Source organism: Protopterus annectens, chromosome 7.part0 (assembly GCF_019279795.1).
Source record: "Protopterus annectens isolate FY-2018-M chromosome 7.part0, PAN1.0, whole genome shotgun sequence".
In the NCBI taxonomy this organism is placed as follows: Eukaryota; Metazoa; Chordata; order Ceratodontiformes; family Protopteridae; genus Protopterus; species Protopterus annectens.
The window spans coordinates 90903735-90922691 of record NC_056739.1 but is presented as its reverse complement, the minus strand read 5'-3'; the positions used below and the strand labels follow the sequence as shown (position 1 = coordinate 90922691).

Below are 18957 nucleotides of genomic sequence, written 5' to 3'. Positions count from 1 at the left end.
TTGTCCTTTACTCCCCAGATATATTTATAACTACAGATACTTAGCTAAAACCAAATGTAAAAGATGAAGAAATTATTCCAGCAGGCTACAACATCCTAAGAATGAATTAAAGAAGTGCACACACAGGAAAAGGCCAGAGGGTTAGCCATTTTTATAGAACTACAATTGAAATGACACCCCATTCCAACCCCATTCTCCAGTTTAGCAGTGAAGAAATACTCAATGCTCAGCTAAAGCTAAACAGTAAAAACAGCATTTACATAACAGCCCTATACATACCCCACCCACCAACCCCTGTACAATATTAACACTGCTGAAGAAATACTGCACTGGATATCTACCAACTTAAGTCACAAAACAGGGAACCCTCAAAATTTTTCTCAGAGACCTCCATGTACACACAAAAAAACTGTAGAGTTTCACTCAGATTATCAGTACCCCAGCTAGGCTTAAGAAATATAGCAGTACATAATCTACACTGGATTGGATTCTCACCTCATCTCCAAACAAAATAACCACCAGTGGTCACCTACCAGACACCATCAGTGATCATCTTCCTTCCTGCCTCTGGTATAAAACAGCAAAAAATATCCAAAGACAACAAAAATGGAGCCAGGCACATGATCTCAGAAAATTCCATGTGCAAACTTTTATTTCCAACTTTCAGCTATGTATCTGGGAATTCTAAAACAACTGCTTCTAGAGGAAGCAGTCTCAGAATTTAACAAATTGTTTCTAAATATACTAAATGAACTGACTATCATCAGAACAAAAAAGGATAACATCTAACTCAGCACCTTGGTTAATAAAAGTAACTAAACAACATCTTTCTGCTCATCAGGGACAAAGCTTTGCAACAGTGGTCACAAAACAAATCTCCAAGCAACAGGCAAAACTTCAGATATCTCAGGAACTGTACCAAATCCCATACTAAAGCAGGCAAAAAATCTTCTACACTAACCTCCAGGGAAAAAAAAAACACGAACAGCCACACCTGTCTGTCCTGGGCATCACTGAAAACTCTTTTCCACCCTGGTCAAACAACCACATCAATACTTTCAACTAAGAATATCATCATCGACATTTCCATTCATTTCAGCAACTACTTCATCCAAACAGTTTTATCACTTGTCAGTGGTAATCATTCCCCTAGTCCCCCACCACCTACTCAGCTAAATGCCCTCACATCCCTCTCCTAAAAACCTGTCCCTACCTCAACAGTCAGAAATCATCTCCAAAATCTAAAATCCACAAGTTTAGCTGCAGATTATCTTCCAGGTGAAGGCATCAGTGTGGCAGCTAACCCGCTGGCCTACCCAGTCTCTATACTTATTATCCTGCCATTTCATTACAGAGAACCATGTCCCACCCCTCTGGAAAAATTCTTATATAATACCCCTTAATAAAGGTGAAAATTCAACAGAATTATTTAACAGTGGACCTATAGCAGTACTTTCGCCCTCATCAAAAATCCTACAAAATATATATTCACACACAGCTTCTTGAGCACCTCACTGCCAGCAACTACCTCTCAAAGACACAACACAGCTTTCACCAAAGTCTTAGTACCACACAGCTGCCTTTCTACAATTCATCAACACAATCAGTCATCATAGAACTGCAGGTCGCTTAATCTGTTCCTTCTTTCTGGATTTATTTGACACTGTCTCTAATCATAAACTGCTAAATGAACTCTCCACCCTAGGCCTCTCTCAACCAATGCTATCCTGCTTCAGTAGTTACCTTAGCAACAGACAATAGGCGATAAAAAGGTAATACACTTTCTCAGTTTTTCTTCCAGTTCTTGTAGGTGTCCTCCAATTCTTGGCCCCCTTCTAGCTAATGTATTTATAACAAGTTCCACTCATCTACCAAGCATGTTACCATCCTGCAATATGGCAACGACTCCATCCTCTTTTACACTACAAGTCTTACAAAACTCCAAACAGTCACCCAAGCATCCTTTTTCTTCTATCGAATTCTGGCTAACCAATGCAAGCCTTCTCTTAAATCCTAAGAAAAGCAAATTAATGTTATTCACCGCCAAATAATTATCTGCCACAAAACAATCTTTTAATATTACATCAGCCAGTAGACTACCATAGAAACCATAATCCACCAAAACTATTAGATATAACTATAGACAAAAATCTGAAATCTGATAAGCACATATGGCAAGTCATCAAAAGAAAAAAACACCAGAAATGGGACCTCTACACATCAAACCCATACCTGAGTGATGCAGCAAAGAAATCCATTGCCCAATCCTGCCTCCTTCGCACAATCTTATATGCATCAGCCATATTTACAAACTTATTTACCATGCAGCAAACAAAGTTGCTACAACAAATTACCAAAATTCACTTTAAACCTCTTATATAGGATTCACTTTTGTCTTGCCTTAAAACAAATGCAATGGTTATGAACTACCCCAATGCGTATCCTGGATCGAGCCAGTTACAGCCTATAGTTTTATCTACAACCCCCAATAATTGTCCTTCCCTAAAACATGTTTTGGCAGTGTTCACCATGCAGAGAGTTATGCTCCAGTGAAAAGCTTCTGGCCACCAGGAAGTCAAACAGTGCTACAGGATGTGTTCTGTGTTCCAAGTAAGACACCAGACCCTGGAACAAGTTACCACTTCACTAAAACAAACTGAAAATTTAAAAGACTTCAAACCCAAATTGAAACAATACCTGACTTACTCCTGGCTACTATGCTCATGTACCTCACTTGGATAAAGTGGAGCTTTAAAGCCAATGCAATCTCTATAAGACACCTGGCTTACAGACACCTTTAGCACAAACCATAACCTGCCTGCATAGCTATGCTATCTCACCTCCATTTCTCCATAACTTTCTACCTTTTTCATTCAATTTTCCTAAATTCTCACTTTTCCTTCTCATGTCTCTCCACTGCCTCTTCCCCTTTTCCTGTATTTCTTCCTGGATACCACTGTCAAAGAAGTTTAAATTAATATCATGTTTCCTTAGAATTCTGTTTTATTACACTATCACTGTATGTTATGTTGTTTGTATTCTTAATGAAGTAATATGTCAGAACTCTCTCACACACACACACACACACACACATATATATAAATAAATAAATATATATATATATATATATATATATATATATATATATATATATATATGTGTATATGTATTAGACCAAGACCATTAATGTATGTTGTCTCTGTTTTTATTGTAGTGTTTTCCTTAGAACTTTATATATTAAAATTAAACATTGTTAACCAATATATCACAAGTATGAAATGAATTTAATGAAAGTTGCAATTGTTGGTTGAGTTTCTAGCTTTTTTTTGGACTCTGGGACGTATATTGTTTCTGGGCTATTAAAAACTTTACTGGTGGTAACATTCTTGATGTTAGTGAGCAGAAACAGCAAATAACAAGCAGAAGTGTAGAGAAATGTAAACCTAAGTTAAGGTTTTATTATTTTTTTTTGGATTGGTTCTGCTGATGTAATGACTTTTTACAGGTGTAATAATTTAACTGCAGGGATTACAAGAGTTGAAATAGTGACTGCTGCACTTAAATGAGGGCAAGAGCCTGGCTCCATGGTACAGAGGATAGAGCCCTGACTTTGACCTAGGCAGCCAGGACTTGATTAACAGCCCTGAAATTGAAGAAGCCAGACAGGAAGTGGGAGGAGTGAAGAGGTGTAGCCTGCTAACTTCACCTGATGGGGGGGTATAGCTCTCAACTATTTCCCTGCTTTTTTGCAGAATGGTCCTGATGCTATCTCATATTTTTGCCCTGTCCCTCATAAAAGTTTTAATTTTTTAGTAAAGCATCGAGGATTACAGTGAGTCAGTAATGCCAGACATTAGAATTTCATACTCTCCTCCTCCTTTTTTAATTCATGTTGATACAATACCAGTGCTCTGTTGACTTTGTAAGTGAATTAGAATAATATTATTTAAAAATTGGACCTTAATTTGTGCTTTTCCTATGAAATATATATGATTTTTGTGAAAAAAGTTGAGTGGTATGGTAGGGAGGGCTGTATGTACTTGAGGGCGCAACAAATGATGTGATCTCCCTGGCTGAACGAATGGTGTGATCTCCCTGGCTGAATGAATGGTGTGATCTCCCTGGCTGAACAAATGGTGTGATCTCCGTGGCTGAACGAATGGTGTGATCTCCCTGGCTGAACGAATGGTGTGATTTCCCTGGCTGAACGAATGGTATGATCTCCCTGGCTGAACGAATGGTGTGATCTCCCTGGCTGAATGAATGGTGTGATCTCCCTGGCTGAACGAATGGTCTGATCTCCCTGGCTGACCGAATGGTGTGATCTCCCTGGCTGAATGAATGGTGTGATCTCCCTGGCTGAATGAATGGTGTGATCTCCGTGGCTGAACGAATGGTGTGATCTCCCTGGCTGAACGAATGGTGTGATCTCCCTGGCTGAACGAATGGTGTGATCTCCCTGGCTGAACGAATGGTGTAATCTCCCTGGCTGAACGAATGGTGTGATCTCCCTGGCTGAACGAATGGTGTGATCTCCCTGGCTGAACGAATGGTGTGATCTCCATGGCTGAGACCAGGGAAACATCTTCTCATGCTTCAGCTTTATGAAGGAATGCTTTTATGGAAGTGAGGGACACAATCTCCATGGTCAGCTGTTTGCACACCCCCTCCCAGGTGCTTTGTTAGATGTATGCAGGTATGAGGGCATAAAATATAAAAAGCTTGTACCACCCTAAAGTAGACTTTCACCTCAGTGATGTGGACTGGATGAGGTGATTGACTGGGAGGGTACTGCTTATCTAAACACAGAGTGTGTTTGTGTCTTTCGGCTTTTCCCAGTTAAGGGTCGCCACAGCGGAACTCCGTTCCCTAATGATTGGTAGTTGATTTTTACGCGCCGAGTTACCAGCCCTGAAGCACAACCTTCAACGAAGGTACGCCCATTCAAGCCTGTCTCCACGCAGAAGATGCTCTAGCTGAGAATTGAACCTGACAGCGTCTTACTGTGAGGCGACAACACTACCATAGCACCACCAGTGTAAAGAGAACAAAAAACAAGTGGACAGGATCATGGGCCAACATAACACTGTTTGCCGTGATGTAGGCCTACTATGCATTTAGTTGCACTGTTCAAAGACAATGAAGAAAAATGTAATATATTCACTTGAAAGAGAATTTTTGTCTGCATTTAGCAGTGTACTGTGGAGTAAGACAGAAGGTAGGGCTTTGCTGATGTCGTGCAAGAAGAAGTTTAGAGAAAAAATGATATAAACGTTTCTAAACTATTTGTTCTGTCTGTTTAAGCTGCCTCCTTTTGATCTGGATTAAATGAGTTAACAGTATATTCTTGAAACTTTCAGGGAGTTTGCTGGGTGGGTGCTGCTCTAGGCTTCTACGACCTGTTCAATGTCAACTCTGGGAGTAGTGTCTACTACTGTGGAAGAAGCGGCAACCATTGTTAAAGTAGTGTCCAGGGCTGTGTGAGTAGTGGCTACCACTGCATTGTGTGAGTTTTGTGTTTCCTGCCCATCAAAGCTCCATACTGACCTTTGTTGTGCTTTAGAGGGTCAGATTACAGGTGGAGAACAAAGATCAGATTTATTTAACCATGGTATGATTTCTCAAAGCCCACAATGACACATCCATCATATTGAATACCACATCTGTACAATATCATGCGTTCACACAGTTTTCACATTTAAACTTATTTGTATTCTAAAATTGCTTTAATCTTTTATAACCTTTGTTAGATGTTGTCAACATAATGTTCCGATTAGGGTTGCCATCTAACTGAGAAAAATACTCATAAATAAGAGAATAGGTATACTGCTGTACAGGCTTCCCACTTTGACAGAAATTTCTATTCATACTATATCTACACAGATTGTTTTGGGTAAGACCTTACTGATGACCATAGCATTGTTTATTAGGATTTGTTTTAGCAATGATATGTTCAAATTATGTGCTGTACATGCTACAGCCAAGGATTAAGAAGGGGAAAAGGTACCACTGAGAGAACAGGGTACAGATAAGATGCAACCTCTATCCTGAGCACATGCCTGGCTGCCTTTCTGCATCTTTTTCCTCTTTTTTAATGCAGCAGCACACTGGTCTTTTGTCTTGGATCTTGATTCAGAAACAATAGAAGTCTCAGTTAACATTTGTACAAGGATCTGGAACCCTTAGGGCCCTTGTCAAGTTCCCTAAATGTTTAAATAGCATGTCTGCAGTGGAGTTTTGTATGTGCACTCTGTGTGCCTCGACACAAAGATACTTGACTACTCTACACAGTGTGCTGCAGAGCAAAGATTACTGCAGCCACTGACTGTAATGACTAGTTGAATGCAGTTGCTATAGCAACAAACGGAGGTGCTGTGACATTGGTGATGCGGTAACATTTACTGAGCCATCTGCTTCAGCCTTAGAGGAGGAGTGGCATAGGGTACCAGGTTCTGGCTGCAGTCCCTGTCAGTGTGTCAGCTACAGGACCCACACTGTTGTTAGTACAGAGATGTCCATTTGTAACCAGGCAAATGCACATCAAACAGACCAAGAGCAGCATGGACTTCTCCAGTTACTAATATTCCACTCTGAAGGATAGTCTCTGAACTCCTCTCCTCATTCCTACTTGTATTAGTGTGGAGAGGATCAGTTTAGCAGCCACCTATCTGAATTCTCCTGAAAAACAAAATAAACAAGGTGTTTCCTTCTTTGCTACGTTTCTACACTGAATGCTGCAGTACAGATCTGTCAGCTAGAGCCCAACCCCCAAACTCGGTTAATAATATTCCCCTTCTAAACAGTGCTGTTCAAGGGAAATAAAACATCCTTGAAACTGGAACAGCTGAGTATGTTTCGTTTATGCTGCTGTTCCTTTTGCTTGCTGAGGATATGGCAGAGCTGGATTTCAGGTTTGAGGCAGTGTTTCTAACATTAAGTCAGTTTGATTTCTTGCTCCTTAACAATTTGGGTCAGCATATCCTAAACAGTTCTTTTGGGAGTTAAACCAAAATGATGAGCTCCTGTTTAGACATTGAGTGTTTTTATAAAGGTACAAGATTAGCAGTTTCAGTACTGTTTTAATCCTCTCTTGAATGTCTGTCTCGCTGTCTTCCACCTACAGATGTGTTAAATTCTTTTGTCTGCTTACCTTTCTCCTTTTCACTTTATAGTGTCATAAAAGCACCTTTCTGGGTCAGCACTGCACATTCCAGAGGACATCACAACATCAGGCCTCCTGTCGGCTAGCAGAGTGGCATCCTCTGTGATGAATAACATGGCACTGGAGTCCACGTCTTTGTGTGTGAGTGCGTATGTGTGTAGAAGATGAGCATATTATAGCAGAATGCATAGGTACATGCATGTATGACATGCACTCGTGTGTATCTGCATGGCATATTAGCTTATGGCACTGTAGAACACACACACACACACACACACACACACACACACACACACACACACACACACACACACACACACACACACTTGTGGCACCATAACATTGGTATCACATGCCTGTAATGCATCTTTTTGAGGTATTCTATTGTACCGTGACATGTTTCCTGTCTTCCCTCTTGCACTGTCTCCATAATTCAGTACCATCTTTCTGGAGTGTCCCATTATACCATCACATATTACCGTTCTCCCCTCATAGTATCTCCATAATTCTGTACAACTTTGCACCACACAGTGCTTTAAATAACAGTTGCATGAGTATTACTGATGGAACCACCATTTCTGTCATGTTCCTCTTTACTTTCATCCTGCTTGAATTACTGAACACATTTTTATTATGATATTAAACTTTTCTATATCTTTATGAATAACCCTAGCTCAGACTGCGATCTGTTTTTAAGATATGCGTAGTACTTCTAAGTATTACCATTAATTTTACTTTATTTCTTCTCTTTGTTGTATTGTATTACATTTCTTCCCCAGACTGCAATGAAAATGATACCTTCCAGATGGAGATTCCCTATTAACAATTACAAACAAACAAATACACATATGGGAATATGGATAAAACATGAGTAAATGGCAGTGATATATATGTGTGTGTGTGTGTGTGTGTGTGTGTGTGTGTGTGTGTGTGTGTGTGCGACATATGGATATATAGTATTGGATTACATACATGGGTGCAGCTGAGTGACTGTGAGTATAACTTATCTGCACATAGCAGTAGGGTGCATGTTTGGCTGTCTGCGAGAGTGAGTAAGTGGTTTTGGAGTGCACTTATGCTAGTGTGAATGCAGACAACATATGAGTATATGGTAGTAGAGAGCATGTGTGTGTGTCTTTGCATGATTTATGAACAAATTGTAATAGAATTCATGTGTGCATTTTGTATGTACATGATATATGAATATATGACAGTACAAATGGTTATATGTGCCTGAGCTAAACATATGACCATGTTGGTGGGTGTCTGCTTATAGCAGTGGAGTGCACAGGTGGTGATACTGTACCATGTGTGAGCAAAATGAGGATACCAATTTTTTTTTAATGACTGGAACACTTAGCAGCTATTTTAATGACATTACACAACTGTGGTGGTAAGGCAGTTTCCCTTACTCCCAAGGATGTGTGATCTTGGAGCTGATATATTTAGATATACAAGTCTGTCTCTTCACTGCCTGAACTTCTGTTAAAGTCAACAAAAGTCACTGTTGACTTATTTCAATAATTATCAGTGCAATCTTTGTGGGCATGATGTTCTGCTTTAAATCCAAGTGCACATACATGTCATATTTCTCAGCTGTCCAGATTTTCACAGAATGTGCAGATTTTTGTACCATATTTTTGGCCTGTTCCTCATAAAATTTGTGGTCCTCTGGCAAATCACTGAGGATTGAAGTCATTCAATAATGACAGACATTTGAGTTTCAGACTTTATATCTTTCAGAAAATGATGCTAACACAAAACTTGTTTTTCTAACAGCTTTCTAAGATTCTAAGAGCAGTATTTAAAATTGTTTCTTTTTGTTGGCCTTTGTCCAGGCTTCTTGTGCTAAGAGGTTGAGTAGTATGATGTGTGTGCATTGTATGAGAATATCACAGTGGAGTGCACATGTGTTATCTACATAACGTGAGCATATGTCTGCAGACTGTGCATGTGGGTGTGTATGACGTATGCACACACAGTAGTGTAAGTACATGTGTATCTGTGTCACGTGGCCACTGCTTAACCTTTTGGCCAAGATTAAGTGCAACTTGTGGTAATAGGCTATTCTTGTGTCACCATATTCGTGTGTGCATGTATGTCTGACATGTAGGCATATGGTAGTATGGTATCTATGTATGCATGTATGATATATGGGCATTTGACAGACATGCACATATGTCTCACCATGGCATACCACTTTACAGTAGTAGGGTATATGTGCTGGGCACATCATGGCAGTGGGATGTGTGTGAAAGCAGTGACCATGGCGTAAAGGCATATAGGAGTAGGGGGCTTGAGTGTATATGATGTAAGTGCATGTGGCCTGTGTGTGTGTGTGTGTGTGTGTGTGTGTGTGTGTGTGTGTGTGTGTGTGTGTGTGTGTGTGTGCATCTGTTTGTATGTATGTGTGTATGATACATGTGCATTTGACCAGGGTCTTGCATGTGTCTGTGCATATCTGTGAGGACTATGATAAATTGGCTACAGCAGTATGGTGTTTGTGAATGTATGACATATTTACATGTGGCTGTGGCATACATGGCTGTGTCTCTGCAAGGGATGGTCATAATGTGCAGGTGTAGAGCACTAGAGTGTGTGTGTATGTTGGATCGAGGATATGGGCACATGGCAATGAGATGTGAATGTGAGTGGTGTCCCTGATATAGAGGCATATATCAGTAGAGTGTTGTGTGTGTGTGCATGACATATGGACATGTGACAGGGCAATATGGATATGAGGAATGTCCATGACATAGTCCATGACATAAAGCACACGGCAGTATTCCATGTATGTAGGTCCATATGTGAGTAGTAGGCAATCAGACTGCAGATCGTTACAGCCTAGACAATAAACTGTATTCTGAAGTTCCCTCCAGCCTCAGAGAGGAAAATGCAAGATAGAGGGATGGAGAATTTCAGGTTGCCCATCAGGTTATTAATATTTACTCCGAAGGTGATAAGAGTAATACTCTGCATGACTTGTAGTGGAAGTTTGTTTTAGAGATGGGGGACACATTAGGATATGAATCTTTCACACTGTAGTGTCTTATTTGTCTGTCTCACAGTACAGAGGATTAAGGCTGTGTGGTGCTAATCACCTGTTTCTTATAGTTCTGGGTTTGACTCTCTCAACCTCCTTTTGCCTACTGTGTGAATCTGAATAAGTCAGTTATCTAGATAGTGCTCTGGGGAAACTGGGAGATTTAGCTAGTGCCTCATTTGTCTTCTGGACTGCATGCCTAGTAATTACAGATGAACCTACTGATGGTGCTTTAGATTCTTTAACTGGGTATTCAAGGAACCATTTGTTTTTCAAAAGATCAAGTGGTCAGGTAGGGTCAGATCTTTCATTGCTCAGAAGGCTAGACATGGATCGCCATGGAGCAGTCTATAAGAGACCAAGTGCAGACAAAGAACTGCTGGTCTGTCCAGATAACTGAGAGTCTTGAAGTCGTTGATTGTTTTAGTTACAAATCTCAAGTTTTCTCAAGTTGAGTGATATATTTAGACAAATAGACACCAAAAAGGTACTGTATTTTGTAATGAATCTGATGAGAGATGAATAAAGATTTATTGTTGGTCTAGAGGAGATGCCTTTTTAAGTTAAACGAGTCAGACATAAGGATTTCTGAATTACTTCAGAGACATCATAATCAAAAGACGAGGGATTGTCAACAGTTCTGCCTAGATCTCTTACAACAGTGGAGATGTTTTGCTTTACAAAGTGAAGTACAATATATTTTATCACATTTAGTCTAAGGCTGTTGTCCTTGTACCAGTTGTTAACATAATCTAACCCATGCTGGAAATAGTATGAGTCACTGGAAGAATAAATAACATCCAGTTAATAGTCATATGCAAACCTGGACCGCTGTAGGCCAGGAGTGTTGTCTGAAAAGTCTGAAAAATAGACACCAAATAGGATAAGGGTCAACACTGACCGCTGAGACACCAAGTAGGATATAGTTCAACACTAACCCCTGAGACACCAAATAGGATATGGTTCAGCACTGACCCCTGAGACACCAAATAGGATATGGTTCAGCACTGACTCTTGAGACACCAAATAGGATATGGTTCAGCACTGACCCCTGAGATCTGCAATAATGCCTGCATGGGGAGTACTATCAAAGGACTTGGCCAGGTCTAGATATGCTGTATGCACTGCGTATGTGCTAGGTACTGTGTTGATGAGTTCTGTATATATTTTAATGATGTTAAAGTGGCAGCAACTACTTTTTACAAATCCAAACTGATGACAGTTAAGAGATTTCTAATGCCCAGATTCATGAGAACTTAGGCAATGCATTCAGCAGCTTTACAATCTGAGGTCAGTGAGACTAATGGGTCTATAATTAACAGGGACCATGGTTGGGCAACCCTCGTGTAACTGCATTACAATGGCTGTTTTCTAGGCTTTGGGAAAGTCGCCAATACAAAGACTTAGTGAAGAGGTTAGGTCATGTTCAGATAGGCCGTACATTTGGTACCAATAGTCAGTCAGTCCTGTATGTTATCAGGGCACATGGATGAGATATTGTTACCTTTTAAGGGGATAAGAGGACTTGTTTCAGAGTAATTACAGATAGGGCTGCAAATCCTGTGGAATAGTTATCACTGAGGGTGGAGTAGAATTTGCACTAAATTTGTAAGTTAAGGTATTAAGCTATTTCCTTTGATTCAGAGTGGGCATTATAGGTTTATAGGTAGGTACTACGCTGTCGGCCCAAGGGCCTATGTAAGCCTTGCCAACAAGGTTCCCTGGCTTACGCCACCCAAGAAAGTTATTTTCCTGTGCCACTGTCGAGCAGAAACACAGAAGTGATCCCCGGGGTGAAGAGTGCTAATGAAGAACTTTGCTTGACATAGATGGGTAGCCTGTTCCAGAGTATGGGAAGTCTCTGGGACAGGAATTTATCCCTCCAGCATGTCCTGTTTATTGTGGTGACAAGGTTTAGGTCCCTAGAGCATGTAGCTCGGAGGGATTGGGACTTCTTTAGGTGTAGCATGTCCAACAGCTCTGGGTTTGACATAGCTTTATATGTTAGGCAGAGATCACCTCAGAGTAGGCGATATGCTATGGAATAAAGCTGGAGTTTTTTGAGGCGGTCAGTGTAGGGCATTTGTTTGAGGCCAGTAATCCTCTTTGTGAGGTACTTCTGTGGCCTTTCCAGCTGCTGCAGATGTCTTGTGAGGTACATTCCAAAAGGGGTGTTGTACTCTATAATGGGTCTAATGAGTGTCGAGTAGAGGGGAACAATGACCTCTTTTTTCCTGGATGAGAACCCTTTTATGATGAGGTGTGCCACATAGAAGGACTTCCTGACTACTGTGGTGATGTGACTATCAAAGGAGAGACTACTGTCCACCTGGGTCCCAAGGTCTCTTATCACATATTCATTGTTAAATAGATTGCTGCCTATGTGATAGTTCATGGGTACAGAGTTTTTATCAAAGGAGATGACACTGCACTTTTTGGCATTGAGCTTGAGGCCATGGCTCTGACACCAGGCATTTGTCTCAGTGAGGCCCTTCTGTAGGATGTCCACATCATTTGGGGACTTGACTATGGCTCCTAGTTTGCAGTCATCTGCGAACTTCGTTAGCCAGAGGCCTTCTGTGTTAGCCCTTACTTCAAAGAAGTAGATACCAAACAGAAGAGGTCCCAGGATGGAACCCTGTGGTACTCCACTTGTCACTGCTTTAAGGTCAGATTTGGAGTTTGCAACTTTTACAGTGTGGGTTGTGTCAGTGAGCCAGTTGGCAACCCATCTTGTGACATAGGGATTTATACCTAGTTTAGTGAGTTTAGCTATAATTCCAGAATGGGGGATGGTGTCGAAAGCCTTGGCGAGGTCAAGATAGGCTGTGTGAACCACCTTACCCTCATCTACGGCTTTAGTGACTGCCTCAAAGTAGTCGGTCAGGTTCAGAAGGCATGATCTGCCTTTGTGGAGTGGGATAACTGTTGCTGTGCACCATTCAGTGGGCACAAAGCCTGATGCGAGGCTATTATTGAACATGGTGCTTAAGTGGGGAGCCAGTTCATTCTGAAGTTCGTGTAAAACGCAGCCTGGGATGTTGTCCTGTCCCATGGATGCTGTGTTTTTGGCTTTAGAGAGTGCAGCTTTTACTAGCGTAGTTGTGATTACAGGGACTCTGCATTCTTCCTGTATAGATATGGGCCCTTTAGGGGGTGATGGGGGGTAAAGTTAGCACTGAACCTATCTGCCAGGATGTTGGCAATATCAGTTGGTTCTGTAATTTTTGTGCCTTTGTGCTGTAACTCAGAGCAGATCTGGGTGTTGCCATCAAGATTCTTGACAAAGCTATAGAATGTTTTGTGGTTGTCCTTAGAATTAGTGGCAATTTTGTTTTCGTAGCTAGCTTTGGATGATCTTATAAGATACTTATTGTTGTGGAATGGCTCTGAATATTGCTGGATGTTAGTTATTAACTGGATAACTTAGTTAAAGAAGACTAGTAGTTATTTTTTGGTTTCACTAACTATTTCAAGTTCATTTTAAGCTTTGCACTTCCTAATGGTACCCTTAAGCTTGCTAGTTTGCTTAAATGTGACCTTAAAGTAGGTAAAATATGACCTCTTATAACCATTAAGTAATTTCTTTCTCTTGCTGTATAGTTTTATGTAAGGATATTCCACCACAGGGGTTTGCTTTTAAATTTCTCATTATATTTGGTGCTGATAGGAACTGTCTTATTGATATGACTACATAAATGTCCATTGGAAGAGCACTGCAGTGGAATTTTCCTAGATCATCAAATAGATAAGAAGGTTTGTTTTGATAAGTCCCTAAACACAGAGCTGTTTGTTTGGGAAGTATTTACCAGCTTTAAAGAAAAAGATCAGTAATTTATAGTTTGCTTTAACGAAGGAAAATGATGCATGTGGAGGTATGTAAGAAGGGACTGTATTTATGAAGACAATATCAACTCAGCCTCTTGTAGGATGGTTAATTGTCTGTGCAAAAAAGTTACCATTTGCCATATCAAGGAAGCACTGACCATACTGACCATTGGTGGTATAAGGCAATCACTTTATTGATGGATAGCTGAAGTACCCCAAAATAAAGATGTTGTGATTAATGGGGATTTCAGCTAAGGTGTTAACATAGCTGTCATGGTAAATCAGAAACACAGGGGGCATTTTATAACTGGCTTTGAAGTGGTAATTAGTCTTATTTAGAGTGATTTGTTTACCTAAGGGCTCAAATTTTGGGGCCCAAGGAATCTGTAATGGGATGATGATCTCCTTGACAAATACAGATATTTCCCTGCAATTGCCAGTAGGTTTGAAGACATGATAGATTTCATAGTTTCATAATATTGAGTTTGGGCCTGAAAGGCCTTTTAAAACATCGACTCCAAATTTAATGACTACACTAATGATCCCATTCAATATGTAATCTTCTTCTTCTTTCGGCTTTTCCCAGTTAGGGGTCGCCACAGCGGATCACCTGTCTGCTCATGATTGGCAGTGGAGTTTTATGGTGTTGAGTTGCCAGCCCAGTGCCCAACCTTCCACAGAAGGCACACACGCATGCACTCACTCCTAGGGCCAATTTAGAGTGTCCAATCCACCTACAGCATGGCTTTGGGATGTGAGAAGAAACCGGAGCACCCAGAGGAAACCCACACAGCCACAGGGAGGACATGCAGACTCCGCACAGAAGGTACCCCAACCGAGGATAGAACCAGAGAACCTCTTGCTGTGAGGTGGCAATGATAACTGCTGCACCACTGTGGCCACCCCCCATTCAATATTTAATAATTTTTTTTAAATGAGTCTTTGAATTGTTTTGCTTGATTCCTGGTGGTAGTTTCTTCCAACTTTTAGCTGTTGATCGAGTAATAAACTTAGCTCTGGAGACATGTTTGTATGTGACTTGCCCATGTCTTGAAGCTGTCAAAGGTTGAAGGAACTCCATATTGAATGCAACCCTTAATTTTTCAACTTAAAGGGCATTAAGGGCTAAACACAGTTTGACTCTCAGCCATCTATAACTAACCGAGTGCAATCCAAGATGGTCAAACTGACCTGAATTAGCTGCAGTTTTACAACCGTTAATTCTTTTTGTAATTTTTTTCTGACATACTCTAATGCAGTAAGGTTACAATTTATTGTATAGACAGAATAAGGAATTATATTCCAGGTCTGGCCTAATGTAGCATATAAAAGGTTTGACAAGAGTTGAGTGTGAACATGTAGTAATATTGTTTTAGAATAAGCTTTACGGTACATGATGGCTTATTTTTAGCTATATGAGCATTTGCTTTAAATCTGAACTTGTTAATAATGTTAATTCCTAGGTCCTTGTACTAGGTAACTTTCTTTAGGTTGCACTTCACCATATGCATAATAAGTCCAGGTTTAGATTGACCAATGAGTGTTACACCACTCTTGACATGGCTTATTTTAACCCCTTCCCCCCATCACTGAGCAATTTAATTTGTTAAAGAGAATATAATATTCTGTGTTGTCAACAATTCTCCAGCCTTTATGTCATGACTGTGTTTATCATCCAATAGGTTTTGGACAATGAAATAAGAGAAAACATGACATTAAATAAAGCTGTTCCCTGGACTGAGTCCAGTGTGGCTCCCATTGTTACATTAGACTGATTTCTGTGTTTCAGCCAACATGATACTGATTCAGAAATGAATGAGTTTATATCAAACTTTACCAGTAATTGTATAACAACATAATGAAGAATGCTGTCAAAGGCTTCCAATAAATCCAGGTGTGTGTGTGTGTGTGTGTGTGTGTGTGTGTGTGTGTGTGTGTGTGTGTGTGTGTGTGTGTGTGTGTGTGTGTCTGTGTGTGCAAAAGATGTGTATACGGTGTAAAAGTGTGCGGCATTAAGGTGATCATGTGCTAACAATGGATGTACAGCCTAAACTTCTAATCCTGTGACAGGGATCTACTGCACAGTGATGCCCTTCATGTGCAGGAAGCCCAGCGCCACCTTTGCTTACTCCAGTTGATAACGAGGAAGTGCAGGTCAGTGTTATACTTCCTTACTGTTTGCAGGTACTGCAGTAATTCCAGTATGTATATTCCCAGCAACATTGCCAAACCACATCAATCCTTGCCTCCAAAAGCAAATTAAAAGCAAGTAAGCATTGGCATCCCTGCAGTTCTAGTTTCTTGACCTGTAAATCTGATATAATGATATGGTCTAATTCAAATCTCCAAAAAACAAACAACTGCGAAACAAATGAATAAGGCAGAAGAGTGGCAAGCACACAAGACTGTTTATTACTCCAGATAAGCGCTTTTGTCCGTGGTACACTTAAAATGGACTTCTTCAGATCTGTCTTGTGTGCTTGCCGCTCTTCTGCCTTATTTATTTATAATGATATGGTCTTCCATATAAGCTGACTTAAGATCTTGTCTAGGCAGTTTATTTGCACCTCTTGTCTGCCTGATTATAATCCACAAATATGACGATAGTACCAGTAAAAGTAAAAAAAAGCATTGTGCATATCAGCTTCCTTCATGCTTGTGTAAAAAGAATGCCATTAGAGATGAGATGTGAAAGGTCAAGGCAATGGTTAGAGCTGTATAAACAGATGCTGAGAGCCACACTGTTGTTTGTTTAGGCTCCTTTTTGCAATTCTGAGACCTATAATGGCAAGTCCTGCAATTACAGAAAATAAATAGCAAAGGGGGAGAAGTAAATTGAAAATTTTTCTGTACTCTTTTTAAATCTTATCTTTTGCAGGGAGAGCAATGCTCCCCCCTCTACCCCCTCCCAATCTAACTTCAAGAGTGACGTGCCTTGGAGATGGGGAAAATTCCAGGGTACCACAGTCTCGGACTTATACCATTTTCACATTTTCAGTCAAACTGCTGTGTCTCTCATATACACTGAATCATACCTAGCTTTATATTCTATTTAAGGTATTTATTTGTTATGTGTTAACTGTCTAAAATATAGTAAATACAAGAACAGGGTAACCTGGGAGCAGACTGGTCTGATTAAATAACTGGTTTGAAATCTCACAGCATGATGATGATTGCCATGAGGTACGTACCTTCAGTGAAGCTTGTTAAAGGTCAGGATAGCTCATGCACAAATATTCAGATCTCACGCAGGATGAGACGTATAGTCATTAAAATGCAGTCATGAATCGTAAAATGTAAAATTCAAAGGACTGGCTCTGCATTTATAGAAATGAGCATCTAGGGAAAAAGGCTACAGTGACTGTTTGCAGTTTGCTGGGGATTCCTTCACAACAAATAATATATAATAGTACAGGTTGTCATATCTTATTGATTGCATTTGGAAAGGGAACATATTGACTTATACTGCTTTGTGCTTTTTTTCTTACATAGACCCTGAGACTCAGAGGAAACGGACTGTACAGAATGTGTTGGACCTCCGACAGAACCTCGAGGAGACCATGTCTAGTTTGAGGGGGTCCCAGGTAACTCACAGGTACGCATTTTGTTCTTGTACAATGGACATTACATCCACCGCAGGCATTTTTGCAAATGCCACTGCCTTTTTTGCTTTATTGTAAGCATTATTCAAAGTAGTGTCCCAGTCACCTTGACTCTAAGCTAGCTGGGTCGAAGGAAGGCCAGTCTGCTGCAGAAAGAGGTTTTCCAGGTCATGATGTTTACATAATTGTGGTAGCCAGCCTGTCACACTCTGTAAGATTGATTGTCAACATACTCAGAGGGGTCTTACCACTGTGTGTATTGATTCTTGCTTAGCCTTGGATTATTGATGTTGGCCATGCTTTGCCTGTACAATGGATTGCTGATGCCTCTGTTTTTGAAGTTGTTAATTAATGCTGTCTGGGAGTGTCTGCATCTTGTAGTTTCATTCATTCTTCCAGGTTCTGCAGGCTACCAGCTTTGCTTCCAGGTAACAACATTTTTAGGAAATATGCAGTAGTCCTGAAATTTAAGAGTTTTTCTCTCCCTGTAATATTTTATTAAGAAAAAATGTAGGCAGAACATCCCTTAAGTGAATATTTTTTTTTAGAACAACTCTTCACCCTGTGCAGTGTGCATGTTTTACACAGACAGACAATCCATGTGGGAAGGTTTAGCCTCAGGATTTTTAGGGGAGAAGTTGAAATCTCTAGCTTTAGTGTCCACAAGATCAGTTAGGGATACACTGCAAATGGTCAGTCACCAGTAGTAGCTCATTCCTGTAACTTCTTTGTTTTGTGTAACTCAGAGTCACATGTTAATGAAGGGTATATGGAGTGTTTTCTGCATCAGCTTTAGCAGGTCCATTTACTGTGCCATTTCTCTGCTGCCTTCAAAGTTTCCTCATACCATTTCTTCTCCTGTTTGTCTCGTAACACCAATCGGTTAAAAACCAAAAAGAAAAATCTAGCAAAGCTAGACTTTCAACCGCTTGTATTTAGAGGCAACGTGGGATATATGCAAATTACCCTTTAAGACATCAGGTGTTCTAGCTAAATGACATTTCTGAATGTCCATGACTTTATCTTTTAAGTCTATTTATGGCAATTTCAGGCCAAAAAAGGCAAACTCCACTATGGAAATCTTATTATGGTTTTCTCTTGGTGTACATATGGTGTTTTGTTTGTCTGAAAACATGCTAAGCCTAAAATATTTAAACTGGGGCATATTCCAGTAAATTGGTATATTAGTGGCAAGCAAATGACTGAGGTAGCTGTTCACAACTGCTGTTTGGTTTACTGTGGCTGAAATTGTGACATAGTCATGGGTAGGTAAGTATGCTTTATTTGTGTGTGTGTGTGTGTGTGTGTGTGTGTGTGTGTGT

At 40.3% G+C, this 18957-nt stretch overlaps 1 protein-coding gene across 2 annotated transcripts in view; it reads left to right on the top strand.

Moving 5' to 3' along the window:
* Positions 1–18957, top strand: part of NAV1 (neuron navigator 1) — a 2383470-nt gene that overhangs the window by 865739 nt on the left and 1498774 nt on the right. For both annotated transcript variants that reach the window (XM_044076515.1, XM_044076516.1), the window contains one exon: positions 17526–17628. In XM_044076515.1, coding sequence (XP_043932450.1) covers positions 17526–17628 — 103 coding nt within the window. The remainder of the gene's footprint in view (positions 1–17525; positions 17629–18957) is intronic.